Source organism: Mauremys mutica, chromosome 2 (assembly GCF_020497125.1).
Source record: "Mauremys mutica isolate MM-2020 ecotype Southern chromosome 2, ASM2049712v1, whole genome shotgun sequence".
Taxonomy (NCBI): domain Eukaryota; kingdom Metazoa; phylum Chordata; order Testudines; family Geoemydidae; genus Mauremys; species Mauremys mutica.
In genome coordinates, this window is record NC_059073.1 from 180,337,965 (window position 1) to 180,364,066 (window position 26,102).

The 26,102-nt window shown below is 46.4% G+C and overlaps 1 protein-coding gene across 5 annotated transcripts in view; it reads left to right on the forward strand.

Moving 5' to 3' along the window:
* The window catches only part of LOC123363099 (palmitoyltransferase ZDHHC11-like), a 100,635-nt gene that overhangs the window by 68,393 nt on the left and 6,140 nt on the right, over positions 1 to 26,102 (forward strand). For all 5 annotated transcript variants that reach the window (XM_045003847.1, XM_045003850.1, XM_045003845.1 and 2 more), the window contains exons 9-10: positions 9,404 to 9,512; positions 24,899 to 24,986. In XM_045003847.1, the coding sequence (XP_044859782.1) occupies positions 9,404 to 9,512; positions 24,899 to 24,986 (197 nt within the window). The remainder of the gene's footprint in view (positions 1 to 9,403; positions 9,513 to 24,898; positions 24,987 to 26,102) is intronic.

Sequence of the window (26,102 nt, forward strand, 5' to 3'; positions counted from 1 at the left end):
TTCTGGTTTGCTAGTGGGGGATCCTCCCTCCTTTGAGTACACTAGAAAGGATGACCACACTTCTAAATGCCTATCCTTTTTTTTGGTGCTTCTCTTGTGTATATCCTTGGCATGAAAACTTCTCCATTACAAGGACAGTCCATATTTTGCTATACCATTATTACATAGGAGGAGGAATCACATTTTCCAGTAATGTGCAATACAAAGTCTATCTGCTAACAATAAAAAAATTAATTTGTTGTTCTGTTTAAAATGTAGATCCTTTACTGGAGCATTAAGTAAGCAGATCGGGGGATCTCTAGAAAGCCAGATTTTTGTCATAACATGAATCTCTTCTAATAATTCCTTCCCAAACCTTCTTTTTCCTGGACATAAACTCAACATGTGTTCCCACATACATAAGAACGGCTGTACCAGGTCAGACCAAAGGTCCATCTAGCCCAGTATCCTGTCTACTGACAGTGGCCAATGCCAGGTGCCCCAGAGGGAGTGAACCTAACAGGCAGTGATCAAGTGATCACTCTCCTGCCATCCATCTCCATCCTCTGACTAAAATAATTGGAGATATACCAATCTCCTAGAACTGGAAGGGACCTCGAAAGGTCATCGAGTCCAGCCCCCTGCCTTCACTAGCAGGACCAAGTACTGATTTTTACCCTAGATCCCTAAGTGGCCCCCTCAAGGATTGAATTCACAACCCTGGGTTTAGCAGGCCAATGCTCAAACCGCTGAGCTATCCCTCCTCCCCACATATTTTCTCCTTTCCCTACAACTCCTCCAGCAAAGCACCTCCTTAATAGCAAAAATATGATGACTCTTAACTGGAATCAAATGTCATCTATACAGCAATTTATAAACATTTTCTTTGAGTTACACAAATTGAAGATGTATATTCCCTTAACGATATACTCGCTCATCCAGATCAATTTCTTTGTCCAAATCCCTCTCCCACCGTTTATCAACATCTTTTTCAATCAAAATTGTATATATCTTAGAAATTAAACTTTTTGTTTCAGCTTGCTCTTGGGTTAACTCCTCCAATATGGTTAAAGGTCTAGATGGAGCCACCTTATATCCAGATTTCACAATAAAATGTTTGACATGTAAATATAAAGCTCCCATATTTCAGTGTTTACATTATTACATACCTCTTGGTACGATTTCAAATCAGGACCCAGGAACAGCTGTTTGATTTGAGTAATCTTAGCTCTTACTCACAATGAATAATCACTCTGCTAATAAGGAATTTATTCCAAGGAAATATTAATTAAAGTAGCTAAGGGACAAGCCCTTGGCAACAAGAAATGTAAAAAAAAAATGTCCAAAGCTGCTTCGGTCGGCTGCATGAATGGGTGATTTTTTAATTATTATTTTAGTGACCTAAATTTCTTTTTAACCCAACAATGACTATGAATAGCTGTATTTGTTTCATGTTCTTTGTGTATATATATAATTTTTACAAGCAGCTGAAACAATAATTCTTCAAAATACCAGTGTTATTTCATCCCCTAAGTATGCTGCTTCAGGTTTTGTTGCATCTTATCATCAGAGAGTTAAATCAAGCCTACAGGAGTTATATTTCAGGTTTCAGAGTAGCAGACGTGTTAGTCTGTATCTCGCAAAAAGAACAGGAGTACTTGTGGCATCTTAGAGACTAAAATTTATTTGAGCATAAGCTTTCGTGGGCTACAGCCCACTTCATTGGATGCATGCAGTGAAAAATACAGTAGGAAGATATATATATATCTTCCTACTGTATGTATGTATGTATATATATATATACATGTATGTATATATACATGTATGTATGTATGTATATATACATGTATGTATGTATGTATATATATATATATATATATATATATTACATACATACAGTAGGAAAATATATATATATATCTTCCTACTGTATTTTCCACTGCATGCATCCAATGAAACAAATACAGCTATTCATGCATGCAGTGGAAAATACAGTAGGAAGATATATATATATCTTCCTACTGTATGTATGTGTGTGTGTGTGTGTGTGTGTATATATATATATATATATATATATATATATATATATATATATATATACACATACAGTAGGAAGATATATATATATCTTCCTACTGTATTTTTCACTGCATGCATCCAATGAAATGGGCTGTAGCCCACGAAAGCTTATGCTCAAATAAATTTTAGTCTCTAAGATGCCACAAGTACTCTTGTTCTTTTTGCGAGATACAGACTAACACGTCTGCTACTCTGAAACCTGAAATATAACTCCTGTAGGCTTGATTTAACTCTCTGATGATAAGATGCAACAAAACCTGAAGCAGCATACTTAGGGGATGAAATAACACTGGTATTTTGAAGAATTATTGTTTCAGCTGCTTGTAAAAATTAAAACTAATTGGCCATTAACAGCGTGAATTATATAACAGCCTGGTGTTCAGAGGTATGTGCACAAACATGCTCTGTAATTAGGCATGTGTAACCTCTGCGTCACTGATGTCAATATCAAATTTAACTGCTATTTTAAAGTTTTGTTTTTAAGGCATTTTCTTTGTCTTGAGGCTTGGAAAGTATTCATGAAAATCCAAATATTTTGTATTGGCTGCCTTTGAGCTGTTAATTGACTCAAGCTATAGATAAGCAACAGAGAATAACACTAAAAGAAGACTGTGGTTTTATAATGTTAACTCTGATGTAATGTTCTCCTGCAGCAAAAGTACATGTAAGAGCAGAATGCTGTGAAACCAGGTATTCTCATAGCACGTTCTATGTCACGGGATTTAAACTAACCTTGAACTTCTCCACTAAACTAAATTGGTTCACAGTACATGGAAAGATGGGAGTTGCCTTACCAAGTGGGGAGTCGATGCTAATTAAGGCAACTCCCATCTTTTCATGTACTGTGTATTTATACCTGGCTACTGTATTTTCCACTCCATGCATCTGATGAAGTGGGTTCTAGCCCACAAAAGGTTATGCCCAAATAAATTTGTTAGTCTCTAAGATGCCACAAGTACTCCTCATTGTTTTAGCTGATACAGACTAACACGGCTATCACCATAGTTGCCAACTTTCTCCAGTGCCAGTGGGTGCCCATGCCCCTGGCCGCGCCCTGACTCCACCCTTTCCCCATCCCCATTCCAACCCCATCCCCAAAGTCCCTGCCCCTATTGGATCCCTTCCCCAAACCCCCGCCCTGGCCCTGCCTCTTCCCCCAGTGCGCTGCGTTCCCCCTTCTCCCCCCTCCGTCCCTGCCCCGCAAATCAGCTGTTTTGCGGCGCTGGGAGGGAGCAGGGAGAAGCAGGATGCGGCAGTGCGCTCGCGGAAGAGGTGGAGGTGGAGGTAAGCTGGAGCAGGGGGGGTGGGGCGGGGAGCTGCCGGTGGGTGATGAGCACCCGCACATTTTTTTTCTGTGGGTGCTCCAGTCCCGGAGCACCCATGGAGTCTGCCTATGGCTACCACTCTGAAACCTGTCTTCTAGAAGACAGTCATATGTGTAATGGATACCCCTAACAAAACCACTTGTTTAAAGAAATGTTACTTCTTGTATTGTATCCCACAATCCAAGGAAGTAAAGATACCATACTTTTAACTGTACTTATAAAATTACATTATATGAAATTATCTCTGATCAGGGAAGTGTCTTTGCAGTGGGAGAACTGCAAAGATTTTTACTGATAGTATTAAGATGTGGTACTGCAGAGATCTTCTCACAATCCACTGTTCTGCCTGATTCTGTTCTGCATCGCTACTTCCAGTAAGATAGGAATTGGAGCTTTCTACTAAATTGCTGGCAGCATATCTCTGTGGTGAGGCCAGCAGAGGATACTATATGTGTTGTGGTACTCTCTGTGCCTGGTGATCAATTTGTAAAGTGGATGGAATGCCTCCATAGGGTGTTAGGAAACGTAATGACTGTAGGCAAAGCACTTCAAGATCACTTGAGGAAAGATGCCATCTAAGTGCGAAGCAGCCAGATTTTTTAAACTGAATTGCCTAAATTATCCAGGTACATAAGTGTCCTGATTTTCAGAGTTAAACATTCACAAGTCTTGCTGACTTTAAGCAGAAATATTTGTATTTAGCACCTCTGAAAATCAAACGTCTTACCTGGGACCCTAAATATGGATTTAAATGCTTAACTTTAGGCACAAAGACCTTTCAAATCAGCGATTGCAGAAATTAAGGTCTAGTAAAAATATTTTGTAATTTTGGGTTTAAAAGATTAAGTTGACTTTCTCTGAGGCCTTGTCTACACTACAAGACTATTTCGAATCTACTTAAGTCGAATTTGTGGATTCGACCTTATGAAGTCGAATTTGTGTATCCACAGTAAATACACTAATTCGAATTTCTGAGTCCACAGTAACGGGGCTGGCGTCGACTTTGGAAGCGGTGCACTGTGGGAAGCTATCCCACAGTTCCCGCAGTCCCCGCTGCCCATTGGAATGCTGGGTAGAGCTCCCAATGCCTCCTGGGGGAAAAATGTGTCGAGGGTGCTTTTGGGTAACTGTTGTCATTGAACCGTCAATCACGTCCTCCCTCCCTGAAAGCTCCGGCGGGAAATCTGTTCGCGCCCTTCTCTGGTCGGTTACAGCGCGGACGCCACAGCACTGCGAGCATGGAGCCCACTGCGATCATCGCTGCACTTATGGCCGTTGTCAACTCCTTGCACCTTATCGTCCACCTCTTCCACAGTCAGCTGCTGAGAAATCGGGCGAGGAGGCTCCGGCAGCGCGGTGAGGACAGGAATTCACAGAGTGGCGCAGACCTCTCACAAAGCAGGGTACGCCGCGCCGTGGAGATCATGGTGGCAATGGGTCAAGTTCATGGTGTGGAACGGCGATTCTGGGCCCGGGAAACAAGCACGGACTGGTGGGACCGCATAGTGCTGCAGGTCTGGGATGAATCACAGTGGCTGCGAAACTTCAGGATGCGTAAGGGCACTTTCCTTGAACTCTGTGACTTGCTGTCCCCTGCCCTGAAGCGCCAGGACACCCGGATGCGAGCAGCCCTGAGTGTGCAGAAGCGAGTGGCCATAGCCCTCTGGAAACTTGCAACGCCAGACAGCTACCGGTCAGTAGCGAACCACTTTGGCGTGGGCAAATCTACCGTGGGGGTTGCTGTGATTGAAGTAGCCCACGCAATCGTTGAGCAACTTCTCTCAAAGGTAGTGACTCTCGGAAACGTCCAGGACATCATAGATGGCTTCGCTGCGATGGGATTCCCAAACTGCGGTGGGGCTATAGATGGGACTCACATCCCTATCCTGGCACCAGCCCACCAGGCCAGCGAGTACATTAACCGAAAGGGCTACTTTTCAATGGTGCTGCAAGCACTGGTAGACCATAGGGGACGTTTTACCAACATCTTCGTTGGGTGGGCGGGCAAGGTTCATGACGCGCGTGTGTTCAGGAACTCTGGTCTTTTTAAACGCCTCCAGGCAGGTACTTTCTTCCCGGACCACAAACTAACGGTTGGGGATGTGCAGATGCCTACAGTGATCCTCGGGGACCCAGCCTACCCGCTAATGCCCTGGCTCATGAAGCCCTATACAGGCGCCTTGGACAGAGAGAAGGAACTCTTCAACTACCGGCTGAGCAAGTGCAGAATGGTGGTGGAGTGTGCTTTCGGACGTCTCAAGGGGAGATGGCGGAGCTTACTGACTCGCTCGGACATCAGCGAAAAGAATATCCCCGTAGTTATTGCTGCTTGCTGTGTGCTCCACAATCTCTGTGAGAGCAAGGGCGAGACCTTTTTGTCCGGATGGGAGGTTGAGGCAAATCGCCTGGCTGCAGTTTACGCTCAGCCAGACACCCGTGCCGAGAGAATATCCCAGCGGGAAGCGCTGTGTATCGGGGAGGCTTTGAAAGCAAGTTTCCTCGGAGAGCAGGGTAACCTATGACTCTCCACTTGCTTTCAAGAGAAACTGACCCTGGGCCTGTGTCTGTATGTGTCGATTTCGATCTGCGGTTACATACCCCGTTCTCCAAGTTTCCCCCACTTCCAAAGCACGTTTTAAAGCAAATTAATTGTTACACTCATTATTAATAAATCTTTGTTTTACTTTGCATTTCTGTTCAGGTGTTGAAACATGGACGCATACTGTGCTGGGCACGGTGTGCACTGATGTACAGACCGCTTGTTCCATAGAGGAATGACATCCTCCTGCTCCTACATAGGTCTCTGGGGTGGGGGAGGGTTGCAAGTGGTTGTGCATCAAGGGGAGGGATTGCAGGAAGGGGTGGGTTTGCAGGAAGGGGCGAGTGGTGCCTTCTTTGGATAGGGGTTTGGATGACGGCAGTGGGCTGCAGGTTTGGGCGTAGGAAGGGGTGAGGGGTGTGGGGGAAGGGTGAGTATCTGTCCGTGGATGAGGGCTCTTGTTGGGGCTCAGGGCAGCGGAGAGGCTCGGGGCTACGGTGGAAGTTCATGGTAAGGGCAGCGTGCCTTAACATTAAGGGGGTGGCAGGCGCTAGGACCCTGGACAAGCATACACATCACAGAATGACCCAGGGCAGCATACACCACACAGAGTGACCCTGGTGCCTACTGACTGCAGTGTGTGTGTGCCCTGCAGTTGATCATGCCCCCAAGTCTGTACCCTGGTAATGTAGGCTATACCGTGCAATTACAAATCCCCTCCCCCACCCATACACAAAAAAATCCTCTGACACGAAAGACGTGACCGAAACAGTGAATAACAGCAAACAGCTTTTAATAATCTAATACACAGTGGGGGGATGAAACTCGGATTTGGGACTGGGTGAGCCTGTAAGGGAAGCACTTCTACAAATGTATAGCGTGAGAGGTGTGTGGTACATTAGCGCTATGCAGTGGTGCAGTGACAGTTCTCACGGCCCCTACCGCCCCTCCGTCTTGTACTTTTGGGTGGGGGGGGCAGGACTTCTTGGCGGGGGAGGGCGGTTGCAGATACACTGCAGGGGGGCTCTGTCCTCCTGCCTGCGGTCCTGCAGAACATCAACAAGGCGCCGGAGCATGTCCGTTTGCTCCCTCATTAGGCCAAGCAGCGTTTGAGTCGCCTGCTGGTCTTCCTGCCGCCAGCTATCCTCCCGTTTGATGTGTGTGCGATGCTGTTGACATAGGGTCTCCCTTCACTGTCTCTGCTCTGCCGCCTCGGCTCTGGAGCAGGCCATCAGTTCCGCAAACATCTCGTCCCTAGTCTTTTTCTTTCGCCGCCTAATCTGCGCCAGCCTCTGCGAGGGGGATGCCGGGGCAGTCCGGGAAAGAGCTGAAGCTGTGTGATGGGAAAAGTAACTGATTTCCTTGAACAGATACATGTTTGCGAAAAGTGAACACAGTCTAGTCAGTTTCTCTGAACAAGACCATAGAGGGCAACAAGTCTCATGAGATCTCAGGACAAGTTCGAGATTTCGGAATACGCTCTCATTGGCTGCGGCATTGCACAGGAGAGCGGACAAGTGGGGAGAGACAGCTGAATCCGTCTAGCAGACAGTCCTGGTAAGCCTTACAGTACATTCTGCTTATCAGTTAATGGACAGCTGTGCCCTCCCGCTAAAGGCAATCTGGAAATCATATACTCTGACCCTTTTCCAGCCACTCCCGCCAGTGCACGGGAAAGATCAATGTATGCTTTTCCTATGTGGCCTACAACACGTGGCTGTTAAGCGAGGGTCATTGTTATGCAAAGTAAAAGTCAACCATTCACAACAGTAACAATACACTAATTGCCCTAATTAGATGCAGCATTTCATGAACGAGATCACCCTGATGCGGGTCCCTCGGAGTCACAAAGAGCGGATGCTAAGGGAAGCCCTGCAGAGACCAGGACCATATGCGGCCATGCTTGTGGAGGCGATGATTCCCATCTACATAAGGATGTCCTGGCGCGGAAGAGTGTGCTTCCACGGAGCACCCAACAAGGCACCTCTCCCCAGGAACCTCCTGCGGAGGCTTTTCGAGGACCTAAATGAGACCTTTCTTGAATTGTCCCTGGAGGATTATTGTTCAATCCCTATATGTGTGGACCTACTTTTCGTATAGTTTTTCATTGAAAATTTTATATATAGCATTTCTATTTTTTTATACCTGTTTTATAAAAAATAAATGTTTCCATGTTTATTGCACTTACCGCCTGATCCTTCCCCTGATTCAGAGTCCGGGTTAACGGCCGGGGAGGTTTGGTAGGGGATCTCTGTAAGGGTGATGAAGAGATCCTGGCTGTCAGGGAAAGCGGTTTTGTGTTCGCTGTCGCCTGCGCCGTCCTCCACAGACCCTTCCTCATCTTCCCCATCGGCGAACATCGAGGAGGAACTGTCCAGGTTCACTATGCCATCCACTGAGTCCACGGTCACTGGTGGGGCAGTGCCACCTAGAATGGCATGCAGTGCCTTGTAGAAGCGGCATGTCTGGGGCCGGGCTCCGGAGCGTCCGTTTGCCGCTCTGACTTTTTGGTAGCCTTGTCTCAGGTCCTTGATTTTCACGCGGCACTGCATTGCATCCCGGCTGTATCCTTTCTCTATCATTGCTTTGGAGACCTTCTCGAAGGTTTTTGCATTCCGCTTGCTGGAGCGCAGCTCCGACAGCACAGACTCCTCGCCCCACACACCGATCAGATCCAGGACTTCCCGGTCTGTCCATGCTGGGGACCTCTTTCTATTCTTGGATTGGCCGGACTCCTCTGCTGGAGAGCTCTGCATCGTTGCAGGTGCTGCGGAGCTCCCCCCGATGTCCAGCCAGGACGTCAGATTCAAAGTGCCCAGACAGGAGAATGAATTCAAATTTTCCCGGGTCATTTCCTGTGTGGCTGCTCAGAGAATCCAAGCTCCGACTGCTGTCCAGAGCGTCAACAGAGTGGTGCACTGTGGGATAGCTCCCGGAGCTACTAAGTTCGATTTGCATCCACACCTAGCCTAATTCGAGCTAGCCATGTCGAATTTAGCGTTACTCCACCTGTCGGGGTGGAGTACCGAATTCGAAATAAAGAGCCCTCTAGTTCGAATTAAATGGCTTCCTGGTGTGGACGGTTGAGCGGTTAGTTCGAATTAACGCTGATAAATTCGAATTAAAGTCCTAGTGTAGACCAGGCCTCAACTTAGTTTTATATGTCTAATGATGAGTTAGAGGTAAAGGAAGGTTTCTTTTAAATCATGTTTTAAAAGGCATTTGTTTTTACAGACTTGTTACATGTTATGCAACTCTGGGATACCAATGAAATTTTACTGTAGGCACTGAGAAACTTTTAGCTAAAAAGTAATAAATACCCAGATGCTTGCACATAAGCCACTTTTCACAAATAAGGGTTCAGTCTTGTCCTGCGCAGGGAGTAAATAGAAGTATTGCTTGAATATAGAGACTGTAAAATCAGGGTGAAATTCAATTCTTAGCTGACATTTCTTTTTATTTCCTCTTGCTTTTTTTCTAGTGCTCTACAGTATCAGGAAACTGGACAGCTCTCCATTAAACCCCCAAGCATCATCTGTACTGAACCATCTGATATTGCTTCCTTTACCAATTTGTCTCCTGGTCCAGAGGTAATGATGATACATTTATTACTTACAAGCAAAAATGTTCTGTCTTAATTTATCAGCAATGAATCTTACCATCAGAATTCAGACCATCTTAAAAAGATGAAGCAGATGCAAGCCTTGCAGAGATAAGAGCAGGTGCGCACTGTACTAATTTTTAGCACAGTCAGAACTATAAATGTAGCGCCTAATCCAGTGCCCCGACCTCCACTTTCAAAATGTTTACAGCTGAGCACAAGACTTTTAATTAGAGAGATGAAAATCAGTTAATAAAATTACTGGAGTCTCCTTATGAAATCCTTAATGTCATTATCCTCTCTTACAATTGCATCAGAAGGCTTTTGGAGAAATTGGCAGTCGTAGTAATTCAGCAAAAAAAATCCTAATAAGCAGAGATGAACTTTAAATTATCCATAAATAGCTTGATTAGCCAGTAAACAATCTTACCCAACCAGAGCAAGGTGGGTAATTAGATGCTCTGATTACATTCAAATAATATTGTTACAATATTATTTATAATATTATAATATAATATTACTGTCCTCCGTGCAGTCTCCTTTTTTGTAAACCTTCTAATTAAAGTGCAGAATTTTCTTTCAGTAATATTTTTATTTATAGCTAAATGTTATAGATCGAGGGATGCTAATTTAAAACTTGTCACCTAATTGATCCCTCTATCATGTGGATTAACATATGCCTTTTATCTAACTCAGGGGTTCTCAACCTTTTCCTCTTTGAGGCCCCCCTTGACATGCTATAAAAACTCCAGCGCCCAGCAGGGGTGGGGGTGGAGGGACTCGGGGCTCCGGGACGGCAGGGGGGATCCTTGGGCATAGGCACAGTTTGACTTCTGTTTGGGGGCGGGGGAAGGGACGGCAGGGCTGCCCTGCACAATGTGGTCCAGGAAGGGAGTGCCACCTCCACTCCCGGACTCACCTCAGCAGGCCATCCAGGGGTGATGCAACCAAAAAATATAACTCAAAGGGGAGACTCAGTTCAAAAAGTTTGAAAACTGCTCAGGGTGCAGGGAGGGGGCAGCTAGGGGCTGGGCGTGGGCAGGGGGGTAGCTCAGGGTGCAGGGAGGGGGTAGCTAGGGGCTGGGCGTGGGCAGGGGGGTAGCTCAGGGTGCAGGGAGGGGGCAGCTAGGGGCTGGGCGTGGGCAGGGGGGTAGCTCAGGGTGCAGGGATGGGGTAGCTAGGGGCTGGACGTGGGCAGAGGGTAGCTCAGGGTACAGGGAGGGTGTAGGTGGGGGCTGTGTGCTGGGAGGGCTCCCCCTGCGGTGGCTGCGTCCCGAAGGCTCTGCCGCCCTCGAGCAGAGTCCCCCCCACCCAGGCAGCTCTTACCGGCTGCATGAGCGGTCAAAGATATCTGGGAGCTGAGAAGCAGCCACAACCCTGGGCACCAGCAGCAGACGGGGGAATGCCACAACTGCCTGCTCCATGGCACCACCAGCCAGAGGAGCAGCTGCCCTGCACTGCCTGGCTCTGACTTCTGACCTATGACTTGGCCAGAGTATGGGGCCTGAAAGGGACTGGAGATGGGGGGAGATGCCCCTGAGACTGCCCCACTCTGGGTAAGGCACTGCAGTTTGTGGGGGCAACACCGGGGCTCAGGGCTTCAGCCCTGTGCTGCTCACAGCTTCAGCCTGGGAGGTGCACCCTGAGGGGGGGACGCCAGGGCTCCCCCGCTGCTCCCAGTTTCGGCAGGGGGCACTGAGACTCCCAGCTTCAGCCCTGTGCTGCTCCCAGCTTAAACCGCTCCCAGCTTAAACCAGGGGGACACCAGGGCTCCTGGCTTCTCCCCCACACCACTGCCGGCTTCAGCCCTGGGTGGGGGGACATTCCAGGGCTCCTCTGCTGCTCCCGGCTTCAGCCCTGGGGGGAAGTGCTGGGGCTCCCAGCTTCTGCCGCGCGCCACTGCCAGGGCTTGGGCACCACGTTTCAGCCAGGGGGTCCTGCACCTCCCCTGAAAAGTCTTGCGGACTCCCAGGGTGCCACAGACCTCCAGTTGAGAACCGCTGAGCTCACTGATTTACCTGGGAAGCTTGGGTGGTGTGTGTGTGTGTACACATGCATATGCATAATGAGCTTTCTTTCTGTTGCAGTATTAGTGTAATAGCAAGGATGAGGAGAATAGTCTTCTAGAGGCTTAAACTGATCTATATTTTCCTGTGGATTATCTAAAGAAGATAAAGACTTATCTGAAGCCCAGGGGGCAGGGCTCTGAGTATTTTAGTTCAGGCATTACGTACAAGAGAGCATACGTTACTTGGCTGCTGGCGAATACCTAAGGTGTATGGCAGAGTGTCTCCATCTGCCCAGGAAGTGCACCAGAAGAGAAATAATGACCATCCTATGCATCTGTGTTCTAAGGTGTGCCTTTAAGTTGTGCAACAGGCAGGAGCATTCTGTATAGTTCATTCTGAAAATACAGATGTGTAAGATGTTGCCTGTGCTCTTTCTGCACCATAAATTCTCTCAGTGGCATCTTTTTGGAGCACAGGTGGCTGTCTCTCCATTGGTAGGTAACAAGTAAGTAACCAGGGTGTCATGTCACTTGCTTTTGTCTCTCAGGAAGGAGGACAGGGACCATGATCTGGCAGGGACATCAGCAGAACCTATACTTCTTCAAAATATTGAGACATGTAGAAGAGGCATGAGAAGTAGTGTGAAATCTTATTCCAGATGGGATGAGCTGCAGGAGAGGAGACTCCTGGACCCAGCTGTGTGAGGGGACAAAGAGGAGGCAGGTGTTGTATAAGAAAGTGTTAAAGCAGAAGCAAAGAGAGAGGTTGGCACAAGTCCATGTAGGGTTTTAATAAACAGGAATGGGTATTTTGAACTGGAGCCTGAAATGAATGGGGAGACAGTGGAACTATTTGAGGAAAGTGAGGAGATAAAGTGGTGCTGCTTTGTACATGAAGAATAGGAAAGCATCAGCCATCTCTGGGCTGGAATTGGGAGAGCTGGGACTTGGGTAGGCCATGGCTAATGGAGTTGCAGTAGTTATGGCGGTGACATGGATGAGAGTTTCAGCAGAGGTGGAGTAGAGACAGTAGCATACATGAGCATTGTTGTGGAGGTAGTGATTTGTCTCCTGATCGAGATAAGTCAGTCATGCCTTCAAGTAAATGCAAATTACTTCAACTGGAGTAAGAAACAACAGTCGTAACAAAGTGAACTAAGTTAGCACAGCATTAGGGCCCTTATTCTATACTGCAGCAAGTCCACTCCATCCCTGTGTTCATTCTCCAACTCCAACTGCAGATAACAAGACTTTTAAGATCTGGCACAATCTGTTAAAGGGGTGAGTAACAGATAGTCAGTCACCACAGTGATAAGGCAGATTTTCAGGAGAAGAAGGGAGTTCGGAGTCAATGATGATTCCAGAGTTATGGACAACAAAGGTACATGGGAGGCATGAGTTGAGCAGGACAGGAAAGGAGATGGAACAGTGGTTGGGGACGCCCTTCTTGCCACAGAGAAGAACTGCTGTCTTTGAGCTGGTTAGCTTATAGAAGTAGAGTCTGGACATACTACACGCTGGTTGGTACAGCCTGGAGAGAATTCGGAAATGAGGCACACTGCACGTAGAGGCTGTTCTTCAGGGCTTGCCCTGCTCCTCTAATCCTCACTCAACAGAAGACACTTGACAGCACCAGGAAATGATGAAACATCTAAACTATGGAGAAGTGACTGACTGGACACCTGCACTGGGGTACTTGTTGTACAAGGAAAAATTCCTGACATAAAAATAACCGCGATCTGATAAGAACCCAGAAGTTTCAGGAGCAAATGGCTGTCAGTGTCCTGCCCACAATAAAACACTCCAACCAGTATCAGAGTGGATAGTAAGGTGGAAAAAACACAGAACTCTCCTCTGCTCTCTTGTCTTACTTTTCTTCAGTCTTCATTGAATAATGGGGAATTGTATGGCTCCCGCCTACAGAGGGTAAATTTACGAATTTAAGTGCCTGGGAACATTGTTTCCTTGGGGTCTGCAAACTGTCCTTACGTTCAAATTAACATTTGAGAAGATTTGCTGATCTTCACCTAACATTATTTTAGATCGTGGTTGTGTCCAAAGGGTGCTAGACACTGTCCAGACCCGAGAAGAAGACACAATCGCTGCCCTGAAAAGTTTACAATCTGGTGTGTTAGTTTATACATAGTTTCTAATTTTCATCCTTATCAGATGTTAATATTATTGAAGAGTAATGGAAAAGGAGGAAGGATAAGTAAACAGTCTGTTCGTTGTCATAGCAAACTTATTTTAGATAGTCCCTTTCCCAATGGTTAGGCAAACCATAAAGTGTTCCAGACCTTAGCATAAAAGAGCCATTCATTGTTCACTAATTTATTCACAGCTATTTATTTTTGCAGCCACATGTTTTTCTGATGACTGTTGAGATAAGGAAAGGTGGAAGTCTGTAGACAGCTCTTTACTGGAAATATGTGAAGACTTAAAAAAAAAGCATTAAAGTAAAAGTGGTAATCATCCAAGTAATACTATCACTTAATTCTTTGTGTGCCAGTTCTGATTTTTTTTAAAACTTCGTAAAAATAAATTCCCTATATATTGATAGGGCTTGAAAAATCCACTCATTCCCTTGCCAGGCCTTTCTCCAGAACTTGATTTTCATAACCATAAGGACCTTTTAGAAAATGAAAATAATTTTCCAAATATCATCTGAATACAACAGATGCAATGCTGTCCACTAGCAGCCCCAGTGTATCTACTGTATCAGAGGGGTAGCCGTGTTAGTCTGGATCTGTAAAAAGCGACAGAGTCCTGTGGCACCTGTGGTGACGAAGTGGGTATTCACCCACAAAAGCTTATGCTCCAATACTTCTGTTAGTCTATAAGGTGCCACAGGACACAGTATATCTACTGGTGCTCTTAGCTCTGTAAGCAGCAGCTGCGCAAAGATGAGAAGGCACTGATCAGTTTCACTTCTGCTATTTAGATTCTTGTGGGCAAATTTGTCAGAACTGTCATGAATCACGTTGACTTCCCACTGCTTCTGGGAACAGCACTGATAAGTTGCGATGGCGGACACTGGTGATAATGGGCAGCGAGTATCAAAGGCGGGGGAAGGCTAAGCCTACCCAAACTGCCTGCATAGCCCTGCCCACACTCCACTCCCAGACCACCTCCTGCTTCCCGCCGTGCTCTGCTGTGGCTCTTCCTTCCCATGTGGCTGAGGCCCTGGGCCAGTGGCACTGGAACCGGGGGGTGGGGTGGCGGGGGGTTCATAGCACTCCCACTTTTTGAAAGTGGACGGGTCTGGCCTGGCCCGTCCACTTTTCGCCGGGGCAGACCCCGGCCTCTTCCCCCCCAAGGCTCCACCCTGGGCCAGGGCAGCTGTGGGGAGCCCACAGCCAGTGATTTCCCTACATCCCCCCTGAATTTCCCCAACACCCCCCACACCGAGTTTTGTGAACTAGTTACATGCCAATTTAGTGACTGTTTGGAAATTTGAATTGAAATTGAAACATTAATACACACTTTATATACTTTTAAAGTGTATGATAAAATAAGTGTATCTGAAAAAGTATAATAGATTTGAAAAATATGAACATAGACTAGCTTCCTTATTGGTCCTGCTTTGAGCAGGGAGTTGGACTAGATGACTTCCTGAGGTCCCTTCCAACCCTGACATTCTATACAGCTGTTGTTTTTTATGACAATGTCAGTGCATTCATTTCAGTGATGTTGGCCAACCTAATAATTTCAAATTATGATTTGTAAGCAAAGTCTAAATGAACTCTCCCTGACAGCTAGTGATGAGCTGGGGGGAAATGCTTCAGGACGAGATTGTATTTACATTCACACCTAATCTACCTAGGTATCCAGCAAACAGAGCTGTGTTGCCCAAGTGATAGATTTTGGCTGGGGTTGGGTTACAAATCACTTGAATGTGGGGGTGGGGTGGGTGGGTGGATAATGAAATGTTGTCATTCTTATTGTATGAGTAAAGGGCAGTAGAACTGTACTTAGCCTGTGCTGATTGAGGGCATCAAGAGAGAGGGTGGGGACAGGTGTTTGGCTTGATGGTCTGTCTGAGTCACAATATTATTTGACCTGCCCTTCTCCACTGTTTAAAGACAAAGCTGATTAGGCTCCATAGATAGTCTTGTTAAATGACCACTACAGCTGAAATGACTGATAATCAGGTCTAAATGCTTGGACCTGCTGCGGGACGGTGTTTCTGTGGAAGAGACAGTCCAGACTGCACTAGCAGTGAGGTTTCCCCTACTGAGAGCTTAGCTGAAATCTCTGAGAGCTGGGTGGAACCTCAAGAGACCAACTAGCAGAGGTCACAGTGGCAGGTGGCAGCAGAAGGTGACTGTGCAGGGCCATTGGCAACAGAGCAATGAAGTGAACGGTGGCACAACGAACAACAGTGGCCAGAGCGAACAGTGAGCAGCTGGAGGAACAAGCAAGGTGCCTTCTTGCCCCCCACCTGGGAGGTGAACTCACGTGAAAGCACCTCTGAACTCTGAGTCTCCACTGACCAAGGACAGCACCGGTGAGTGGGGTGCGGTGGAGGGGAAAGTGAGGGGCATGTTAAATAACATTTGTTTGTTGGACTATATTTTAGTGACTTTGCTCCAGAATGCTAGATTTGTGACTGTGAATGGAAACTTACATAAATATAAATATGGCCAAGATTTTTAAAATGCATTATTTGCCAAAGTTGTTATCTCACATAGTTGCTATCTTGAGAGGTCATTATATTGGGGAGTTTCTGTACTAAACATTTTTATTATTATAATTAACTTTTACATAAGAATGGCCATACTGGGTCAGACCAATTGTCCATATAGCCCAGTGTCCTGTCTTCCGACAGTGGTCAAGGCCAGGTGCTTCAGAGGGAATGAACAGAACGGGTAATCATCAGTGATCCATCCCCTGTTGCCCATTCCCAGCTTCTGGCAAACAGGCTAGGGACACTCAGAGCATGGTGTTGCATCCCTCCCCATCCTGGCTAATAGCCACTGATGGACCTATTCTCCAGGAATTTATCTAGTTCTTTTTTTAATCCAGTTATAGTTTTGGTCTTCACTGCATCCCCTGGCAAAGAGTTCCACGGGTTGACTTTATGTTGTGTGAAGAAGTACTTCCTTTTATTATTATTTTTTAAAACCTGCTGCCTATTAATTTCATTGGGTGACTGCTAGTTCTTGTGTTACATGAAGGATTAAATAACATTTCCTTATTCACTTTTTTCACACCAGTCAAGATTTTATAGACCTCTATCACATCCCCCCCTTAGTCGTCGCTTTTCTAAGCTGAAAATTCCCAGTCATTTTAATCTCTCCTCCTCTTTCATACCCCTAATCATTTTAGTTGCCCATCTCTGTACCTTTTCCAATTCCAATATATCTTTTTTTGGGATGGGGTGACTATATCTGCACACAGTATTCAAGGTGTGCATGTATCATGGATTTATATAGAGCAGGGGTAGGCAACCTATGGCATGCGTGCCAAAGGCGGCACGCGTGCTGATTTTCAGTGGCACTCACACTGCTCGGGTCCTGGCCACCGGCCCGGGGGGCTCTGCATTTTAATTTAATTTTAAAGGAAGCTGCTTAAACATTTTAAAAACCTTATTTACATTACATACAACAATAGTTTAGTTATATATTATAGACTTATGAAAAGAGATCTTCTAAAAATGTTAAAATGTATGACTGGCACACGAAACCTTAGATCAGAATGAATAAATGAAGACTCGGCACACCACTTCTGAAAGGTTGCCGATCCCTGATATAGAGGCAATATGATATTTCCTGTCTTATTATCTATCCCTTTCTTAATGACTTCCAGCATTCTGTTTGATTCGTTGACTGCTGCTGCACATTGAGTGGATATTTTCAGAGAACCATCCACAATGACTCCAAGATCTTTCTTGAGTGTTAACAGCTAATTTAGATCCCATCATTTTGTATGTATAGTTGAGATTGTTTTCCAATGTGCATTACTTTTCATTTATCAACATTGAATTTCATCTGCCATTTTGTTGCCCAGTCACCCAGTTTTGTGAGATCCCTTTGTAACTCTTCACAGTCTGCTTTGGACTTAACTATCTTGAATAGTTTTGTATCATCTGCAAATTTTGCCACCTCACTGTTTATGCATTTTTCCCAGATCATTTATGAATATGTTGAACAGTAATGGTCCCAGTACCGACCACTCAGGGATACCACTATTTATCTCTCTCCTATCTGAAAATAGATAATTTATTCCTACCCTTTGTTTCCCATCTTTTAACCAGTTACTGATCCATGAGAGGACTTCCCTCTTATCCCATGATGGCTTACTTTTCAAAAGCCAATTTAAATTAAATGATGTTGTTTTAAGAAATCTAGACCTGTTATGTGTTTTGGTGGATTTTGCATTATCCTTATGTTAAATCTGCATTATCCTAACAAAACATTTACTTCATTCATATCTCTTTTATATGTTGCAGGTCAAAGTGAAAATGAAAAGACAAAAAACAATACAACAATTTTTCCACTCAAAGGCCTCAAAAACTAACCAAGGTGAAGAACACATCAAGAACCAAGAATATATCATGTCATCTGACGGTTCAAGTGGTGTATCTACATCCAACCAGCCCAAAGCACAAATACAGCTACCTACTGAAGAAACAGTGTCTCCAAAAAGTAAAGGCAGTTCCCGATGTTTGTCGGTCAAAGTGTTCCTGTAGATGGGCGGATTCACCCCAGCAGCGCCTCCTGCTGGTGACTCCTGGGAATTAGCTCGTTCCAGCTCCAGAGCGCCCTCTGCAGGCCAGTGATCCATCTGTCCTCTGGCCCCTGTGTCCCTCCCTGGACCCAGTGCCCTTTTACATGGGGTGCTGCCCTCTGGCAGTAACCCCTTTCTCTCAGGGTCCCCCCCTCCCTGGGGAACCCCCATCCTCTATCCCCACCTCGCCTCAGTATATGGCTACTGCCAGTCATTGTCTAGCCCCTGCGCCCTGGGGCAGACTGCAGTATCAGCCCACTCATCACTGGCAAGGTTGGGTTTGGACCTGCTGCCTTGGCCTACCCCTGGGCTGCCCTCTGCAACCCCTAGTATCCCTTGGTCTTCGGCTAGGCTGCAGCCTGGGGCTTTCCAGGCTGGAGCTCCCCAGCTCCTCTGCCTTTCCCCAGCCCTGCTCCACTCAGGTACCCTGTCTCTAGCCCCCTGCAGCCAGGCCCATTTCCCTCTACAAACAGAGAGAGACTCCTGTCTGCCCCTGGCTTCTCTGCCTTTATAGGGCCAGCTGAGTCTGTTTGGGGTGTGGCCCCAGCTGTAGCCACTTCCCCCAATCAGCCCAGCCTAAAAACTACTTTCTCCAGCCACAGCCCCCTCCCAGGGCTTTTTTTACCCCTTCAGGGCAGGAGTGGGGGTCCACCCCACTACAGTTCCCATTTACTGAAGTTACAAAAGATGGCTACTGGTGCACCTCTGGCGAAGAAGGAAAGCTTTCCAATGCTATGATTGGTAAAAGTGGAGGAGCTTGGTTTGTCAGACCGATCAGCAAAGCCAATGCTGACAAACTACGTGAAAAGGCAGCAGAACACCAGGCCTCTGTAGTGCATCAACATGCAGAAAGCCTTATAAGCCCATTTTCAAAGCCAATTTTAGAAGTACTTAATGAGGCTGTTAAGAATGCTGGAGACACAACACAGTTCATGCAAATAAACATGGCTGTGGCATCATACTTTCTATTTAAGCAAGAGATACCACACACTATAAACTGGAAGTCAATGTTAAGTGCATTGTCTCTTGTTCATCCTGAAACTGAACACTGGTTCTGAACAAGACCAGCAAATGCTCACTGTCTTTCAGCAAGAAACTCAGCTGACTGGCTAGAAGCATGCAGTGCAACAGTGAAAGACTCAGCTGTTGAAAAAGTGACGAACTCTCTCACCACATTCAAAAAATTTGCATACATAGCTGATGAATGCACCGATGCAAATGGGCATCAATTATTAAGTCACTGTGTACGTTATCTTGATATCAGTGGTAGGCCAGTAGATGCATTTCTAGATGTTCAAGTTATAGAAGACACATCGGCTGCATGTGTGACAACCCACATCTTAGAAGAGTTAAATTCTTGTCAATTGGACCCCAAACAGATGGCTGCTTGTGCATTTGATGGAGCTGCAAACTTCTCTGGAAGACATGGTGGAGTACAAGCTTTGCTTAGAGAAAAGTGTAACCCTAATCTCTCCTATACACACTGCAGAGGCTATCTACTCCAACTAGCACTAGTACGAATTGCAGAATCTTCAAAAGACAATTAAAAAGCTATAAATGTAATGTCTTGATTATATTCTTTTTTCAGCAAGAGTCCAAAAAGACTGAATATCTTGGAAAATATAGAAGATACACTGGGACTGAAGTTCAAATTAGTCCAACCTGGGAAAACCCACTGGCTTTCTCATGAGCGATCCTTGGCTGTTGTCTTAAAATTACTCCAGCCATTGTTATTGGCTTTGGAAAGTATCTACCAAGATGGGATGGATCTAAGTAGTGAGGTTGGTGGATTACTTTTGCTACTACGTTCAGAGGTGACTATTGCTGTTCTCTCTCTCATAAATCTACTGTTGAAACCACTTGGGTCATAAAACAATGCCATCCAGGCATCTGCTACAACAGTAGTAGATCTTTGTCCAACAATAGAAGCTACATTTGGATCAATCGGAGAGCCATCCATTGAAAAAGTACTGGAAGAAGCAAAAGCCTGGTCTACACTACGCGTTTAAACCGATTTTAGGAGCGTTAAACCGATTTAACGCCGCACCCATCCACACTACAAGGCCCTTTATATCGATATAAAGGGCTCTTTAAACCGGTTTCTGTACTCCTCCCCGACGAGAGGAGTAGCGCTGAAATCGGTATTACCATATCGGATTAGGGTTAGTGTGGCCGCAAATCGACGGTATTGGCCTCCGGGCGGTATCCCACAGTGCACCACTGTGACCACTCTGGACAGCAATCTGAACTCGGATGCAGTGGCCAGGTAGACAGGAAAAGCCCCGCAAACTTTTGAATATAATTTCCTGTTTGCCCAGTGTGGAGCTCCGATCAGCACGGGTGGCGATGCAGTCCCAAATCCAAAAAGAGCTCCAGCATGGACCGTACGGATGTGATCACTGTATGGGCAGACAAATCTGTTCTATCAGAGCTCCGTTACAGAAGACGAAATGCCAAAGCATTTTAAAAAAATCTCCAGACAGAGACCACAGCAGGGACTCAGCACACTGCTGCGTGACAAGCGTAACGGAAAGCCAAAGAATCAAATGGACGCTCATGAAGGGAGGGAGGGGGGACTGAGGACTCAAGCTATCTCACAGTTCTTGCAGTCTCCAAAAAGCATTTGCATTCTTGGCTGAGCTCCCAATGCCTGTAGTGTCAAACACATTGTCCGGGGTGGTTCAGGGCATAGCTCATCACTTTACCCCCCTCACCCACCCCCAGAAGGAAAAGGGAAAAAAAATCGTCTCTTGACTCTTTTAAATGTCACCCTGTGTCTACTGGATGCTGCTGGTAGACGCGATGCTGCAGCAGTGAACTGCAGCATCCCCCCGCCCCCCGTGGTGGCAGATGGTACAATATGACTGCTATCCATCATCATCATCAGCCCGTGAGTGCTCCTGGCTGGCCTCAGGTGAGGTCAGCCAGGGGCGCCTGGGTAAAAATAGGAATGACTCCCGGTCATTCCCAGTAGATGGTACAGAACGGCTGGTAACCATCTTCATCATAGCAACTGGGGGCTGAGCTCCATCAGCCCCCGCCCTTCATGTGTAAAGAAAAGATTCTGTACTGCCTGGACTATCATAGCAGCGGGATGCTGGGCTCCTCTCCCCCACACTGCTTAATGTCCTGCCTGGACTATCATAGCCGCTGGAGGCTGCCTTCCCCTCATTTTATCTCACTAACAAGTCACTGTTTCTTATTCCTGCATTCTTTATTACTTCATCACACAAATGGGGGGACACTGCAACGGTAGCCCAGGAAGGCTGGGGGAGGAGGGAAGCAACAGGTGGGGTTGTTGCAGGGGCACCCCCTGTGAATGGCATGCAGCTCATCATTTCTGTGGGATCTGACACGGAGCGGCTGTGCTCTCTGGTTCTCTGATACACTGGTTCTCTAGTACACTTGCCCCATATTCTAGGCAGGACTGATTCTATTTTTAGATACCATAAAGGAGGGATTGACTCGGGGAGTCATTCCCATTTTTGTCTTTGTGCCCCCGGCCGACCTCAGCCAGGGGTACCCATGACAGCAGCAGACAGTACAGAATGACTGATAACCGTCATCTCCTTGCCAATTTACAATGGCAGCAGATGGTACAGAACAACTGATAACCGTCTCTGCTATCATGCAAAAGGAAATGAATGCTGCTGTGTAGCGCTGCTGTATCGCCTCTGTCAGCGGCATCCAGTACACATACGGTGACAGTGACAAAAGGGAAAACAGGCTCCATGGTTGCCATGCTATGGCGTCTGCCAGGGCAATCCAGGGAAAAAGGGCGCGAAATGATTGTCTGCCGTTGCTTTCCCAGAGGAAGGAATGACTGACGACATTTACCCAGAACTACCGACGACAATGATTTTTGCCCCATCAGGCACTGGGATCTCAACCCAGAATTCCAAGGGGCGGAGGAGACTGCGGGAACTATGGGATAGCTACGGAATAGCTACCCACAGTGCAACGCTCCAGAAATCGATGCTAGCCTCGGACCATGGACGCACACCACCGAATTAATGTGCTTAGTGTGGCTGCGTGCACTCGACTTTATACAATCTGTTTTACTAAACCGGTTTATGTAAAATCAGAATAATCCTGTAGTGTAGACGTACCCAAAGACTTCAATCCAGAAGTTGACTAATGAAGGCATTTATATTGAATCCTTACGTGAAGACACGAAGTGTTTGTTAAGAAAACTGAAAAAGTACACAGACTTGATTCTTAAAAATCTACCTGTCCTATAAAACACTGACAGTTGAGTGGAGTGAGGTACTACCAGCAATGGGGCTGCCATGTGATCAGGACAGAATAGAGAATTTGAACATAGAGTGGAATATCATATGACAAATGAATGAAGATTTGACTTCAACTTCTTTTTTATCATCACTAGTGGCTCAACCTGATCTTTGTGCTATGTTTCCTGGGATGAAAGAAGTAAGCATTCATCTCTTGCTACTCCCAGTCGCAACAGCTTCAGTTGAGCGTTCCTTTTCATCATTGAATGGAATTGAATAGAAGCCACCAAAGATGAACATACTGCATTCAAGAAGTTCATTAACAGAGTTATGCAAAATTATAACAAGAAACCAAGGATGTAGATGTAGTGCTTCATAGAAGGCTTGAGTAGCCAACTTTAATTTGTGTGATGATTTTAAAACATCCGTTAAATCTAATAAAATGGTCATGAAACATTTTTCAGTTTTTACTATGGTGCCATACAGCCCACCTTCACCCTCACAGTCTCACCCCTCATCGGCCCTGACACACACCCCCTGCAAATTCAAACACTCCCCCTAATTTCAATTCGTGGGGAAACCACTGGCCACAGCAGACCCTCCACCTGCTCGAGGTGCGTGGGGGCTGAGAGCAGCCCCCGGCCTATGTCCCCATCTCCCAGGCTCCACAGCTACCCGGGGCAGGAGGGGGGTCCGCGACTTCATGCCAGCTGCCGTTGTGGCTCTCCCTGATCCATCTTGGGCCAAAGGGCCTCAGAGCCGCAGCCTGGCATGAGGAGAGCCTTGTGGGGAGCTGGGGTCCCTCCACCTGCCCTGGGCGGGGGGCCTGGGACATGGGCAGGGAACTGTTTTTGCCTCCACCTTGGGTGGGGGCCCCTGGCCCCCCCCACTTTTGGGAGGGCTCCAGTGCCCTTGCCCTGGGCTGGGGCCACTGGGAGCCAGTCTATAGCCAGGAACTCTGAGCAGCGGGAGCCGGTCCTTGTGCTGCCTGCCCACCCGGCGTTCCAGGGCCGGGGGCTGCGCTGCCTGCCCGCTCCCTGAGTGCTCCGGGGCCTGGGGCTGTCAGGGAGGGGGGGCTCTGAGCTCCAGCGGGGGAAGGGAGATGGGCAGGCTGGCCGGGGGCTAGCCTCCCCAAGCCTGCGATTCACCCGCTGCCCATGCTGGTGATATTCTTGGGAGGTGAAGATACAAACAGTGGAGGGCAGAGGAATCGTAGAGCAGTGGAGAGCTTTCCACATTGCCTCTCGTGGCAGCCCGGAGGATTAGACGCTTATATTAGTAACAAGAACCTCTGACATTACATTAGTTAGGCTTTTAGAAAGGGAGATAAAGCCCGAGCCGCAGTGTCTACCCGGCTATTTTTGGAGTGGTAGCCTGAGCCCTGCAGGCCCGTGTCTGTCGACCTGGGCTCTGAGACTCACTGCTGCATGCTGTATCCTAAAGGTCCTGATCGGGCACTATTGAAGCCAATGGGTGTTTTTGTTCTGATTTAACTGGCAGTAAAATTGGACCCTAACTGCCAATACCTCAAATGAAACTTTTCTGGTGAGCAAATTATTTTATAATTATCGACAGCAGTGCTCATTGGGCCTTCCTGTGCAGCACTAAGTACTGGCCACTGTTAGACAGGCATTACCATACTAGACCCGACCAGTGATCCTGTGCTCCTATTTACCTGCTGTGCTCTAACTTACGGAGATCACCATTGTGGTAAAAAGTAGTGATAGTGGGCATACTGGGTAAAAGCTCATTGTACAATTTAAGTCAAGGTGACTCCTGGTTTTGCATACTCAGAGAGTATATTGGAAAAACTTCTGAGAGGCTGTTAGAGGAGAGGCCTTCATCATTCTGAAAAGCTGCAGTGGCATGCTATATCGGCATTAGACTCTGCCCAAGTGCATAAGCGCCGACTCTGTGGGTGCTCCGGGGCTGGAGCACCTATGGGGAAAAATTGGTGCGTGCTCAGCACCCACCCGCAGCTCCCCATGGCCCCGCCCCACCTCCCTGCTCCAGCTCGCCTCTGCCTCCTCCACGAGCGTACTGCCATGTCCTGCTTCTCCCCACTCCCTCCCAGCGCTTGCGCCATGAAACAGCTGATTCGCAGGGCGGGGAGGAAGGGGAACGTGGCACACTGGGGGAAGAGGCGGGGCTGGGGCGGGGATTTGGGGAAGGGATCCAATAGGGGCAGGGAGGGGGTGGAGTTAGGGCTGGGACCTTGGGAATGGGATTGGAATGGGGGCGGGGCCAGGGGCGGGGATGGGGTGGAGTCGGGGCAGGGCCAGGGGTGGGGAAAGGGGCGGAGGGGCGTGGGCACCCACCGGTGCTGGAGAAAGTTGGTGCCTATGCCCAAGTGACCTGGCAATCTATAGATGGAATTAATTTACAGATCTGATTTGTTTTTTGTAGACTATGCCAAAAAGTACTAAAGAAACTCTGTGTGAGAATATTCATCAGAACAAGGACATAAGTGATACTGAAATGGCAGACTTTGGAGGTAAGATCTTTTTATAACACTTGATTTTAATTACAGAAGAATTACTGTGCAGTTTTCCCCCCTAAGGTCTAAATATTCATTTAGCCCAATCTTAACTTATACTATATCCTGATCACCACAGTGAATACTGTACTGTAACTGCCATGATATTTGCTATGGAGTACCACCTTTCTTATAAGGCTTAGCCAGGAAGTATTTTTTTTCTTTATAGAAAATCCATTATTGTAAGAATGTCAAAGTAAAGTGGATAGTTTTTAATGCATTTTTCATTCTTCTAACTTTAAATGTGCTTGGCTAATGTGGAGTAATCACTTTGGGTATTTTCAGGAGAAATTTTGAGGCAACTCTGTTGACTTCAGTGGAGTGGCATAAATTTCCACCAGGGCTGAACTGATCATAAACATCCATACTAAGATAACTTTTTAAAAAGTAATTCCTATGCATGTATGATTAGTTCCTTTTTTTTTCTTAAATCAATTTTTAGTACAAACTTGATATTGTTGACTAAAGTCAGTGTTTTCCAACAGATAAGTTACTGAAGCTATTTCCGATTTTAAATATAAGAAATATTTTTAGGTATCACATAACACAGAGAAGTTAGAGTTGGTAAATAGATTTTCAGTGACAATCACTGCATAATACATTCATTTCTAATAGGTATTTATTGCAACTTGCTCTGTTGCAGCTGTAACAGTGAGATTTATAAGTTTGTAAAAAAACTAATATCCCAAAATCTGCATTTTAACATTCTTTATAAAAATAATGCCACAATGGCGTACTTTTGTCACAAATAATTTTTTGGGTTCTGAAAATTTAAAACTTTATATTTTACCATAAATCTTGAAAATCTATAAACTATCACAACTCAGTTTCACCATTATTTCATTACTCTGATGTATTGTATGTACATAGACAGTCGAGAAATAAACATTACATTAGACACACAGACTTTAAGGCCAGAAGGGAACATCATGATCATCTAGTCTGACCTCTTTCACATTGCAGGCCACAGAACCTCACCCACCCACTCCTGTAATAGACCCATAACCTCTGGCTGAGTTACTGAAGTCCTCAAATCATGATTCAAGTTTCAGAGGATCCACCATTTACTCTAGT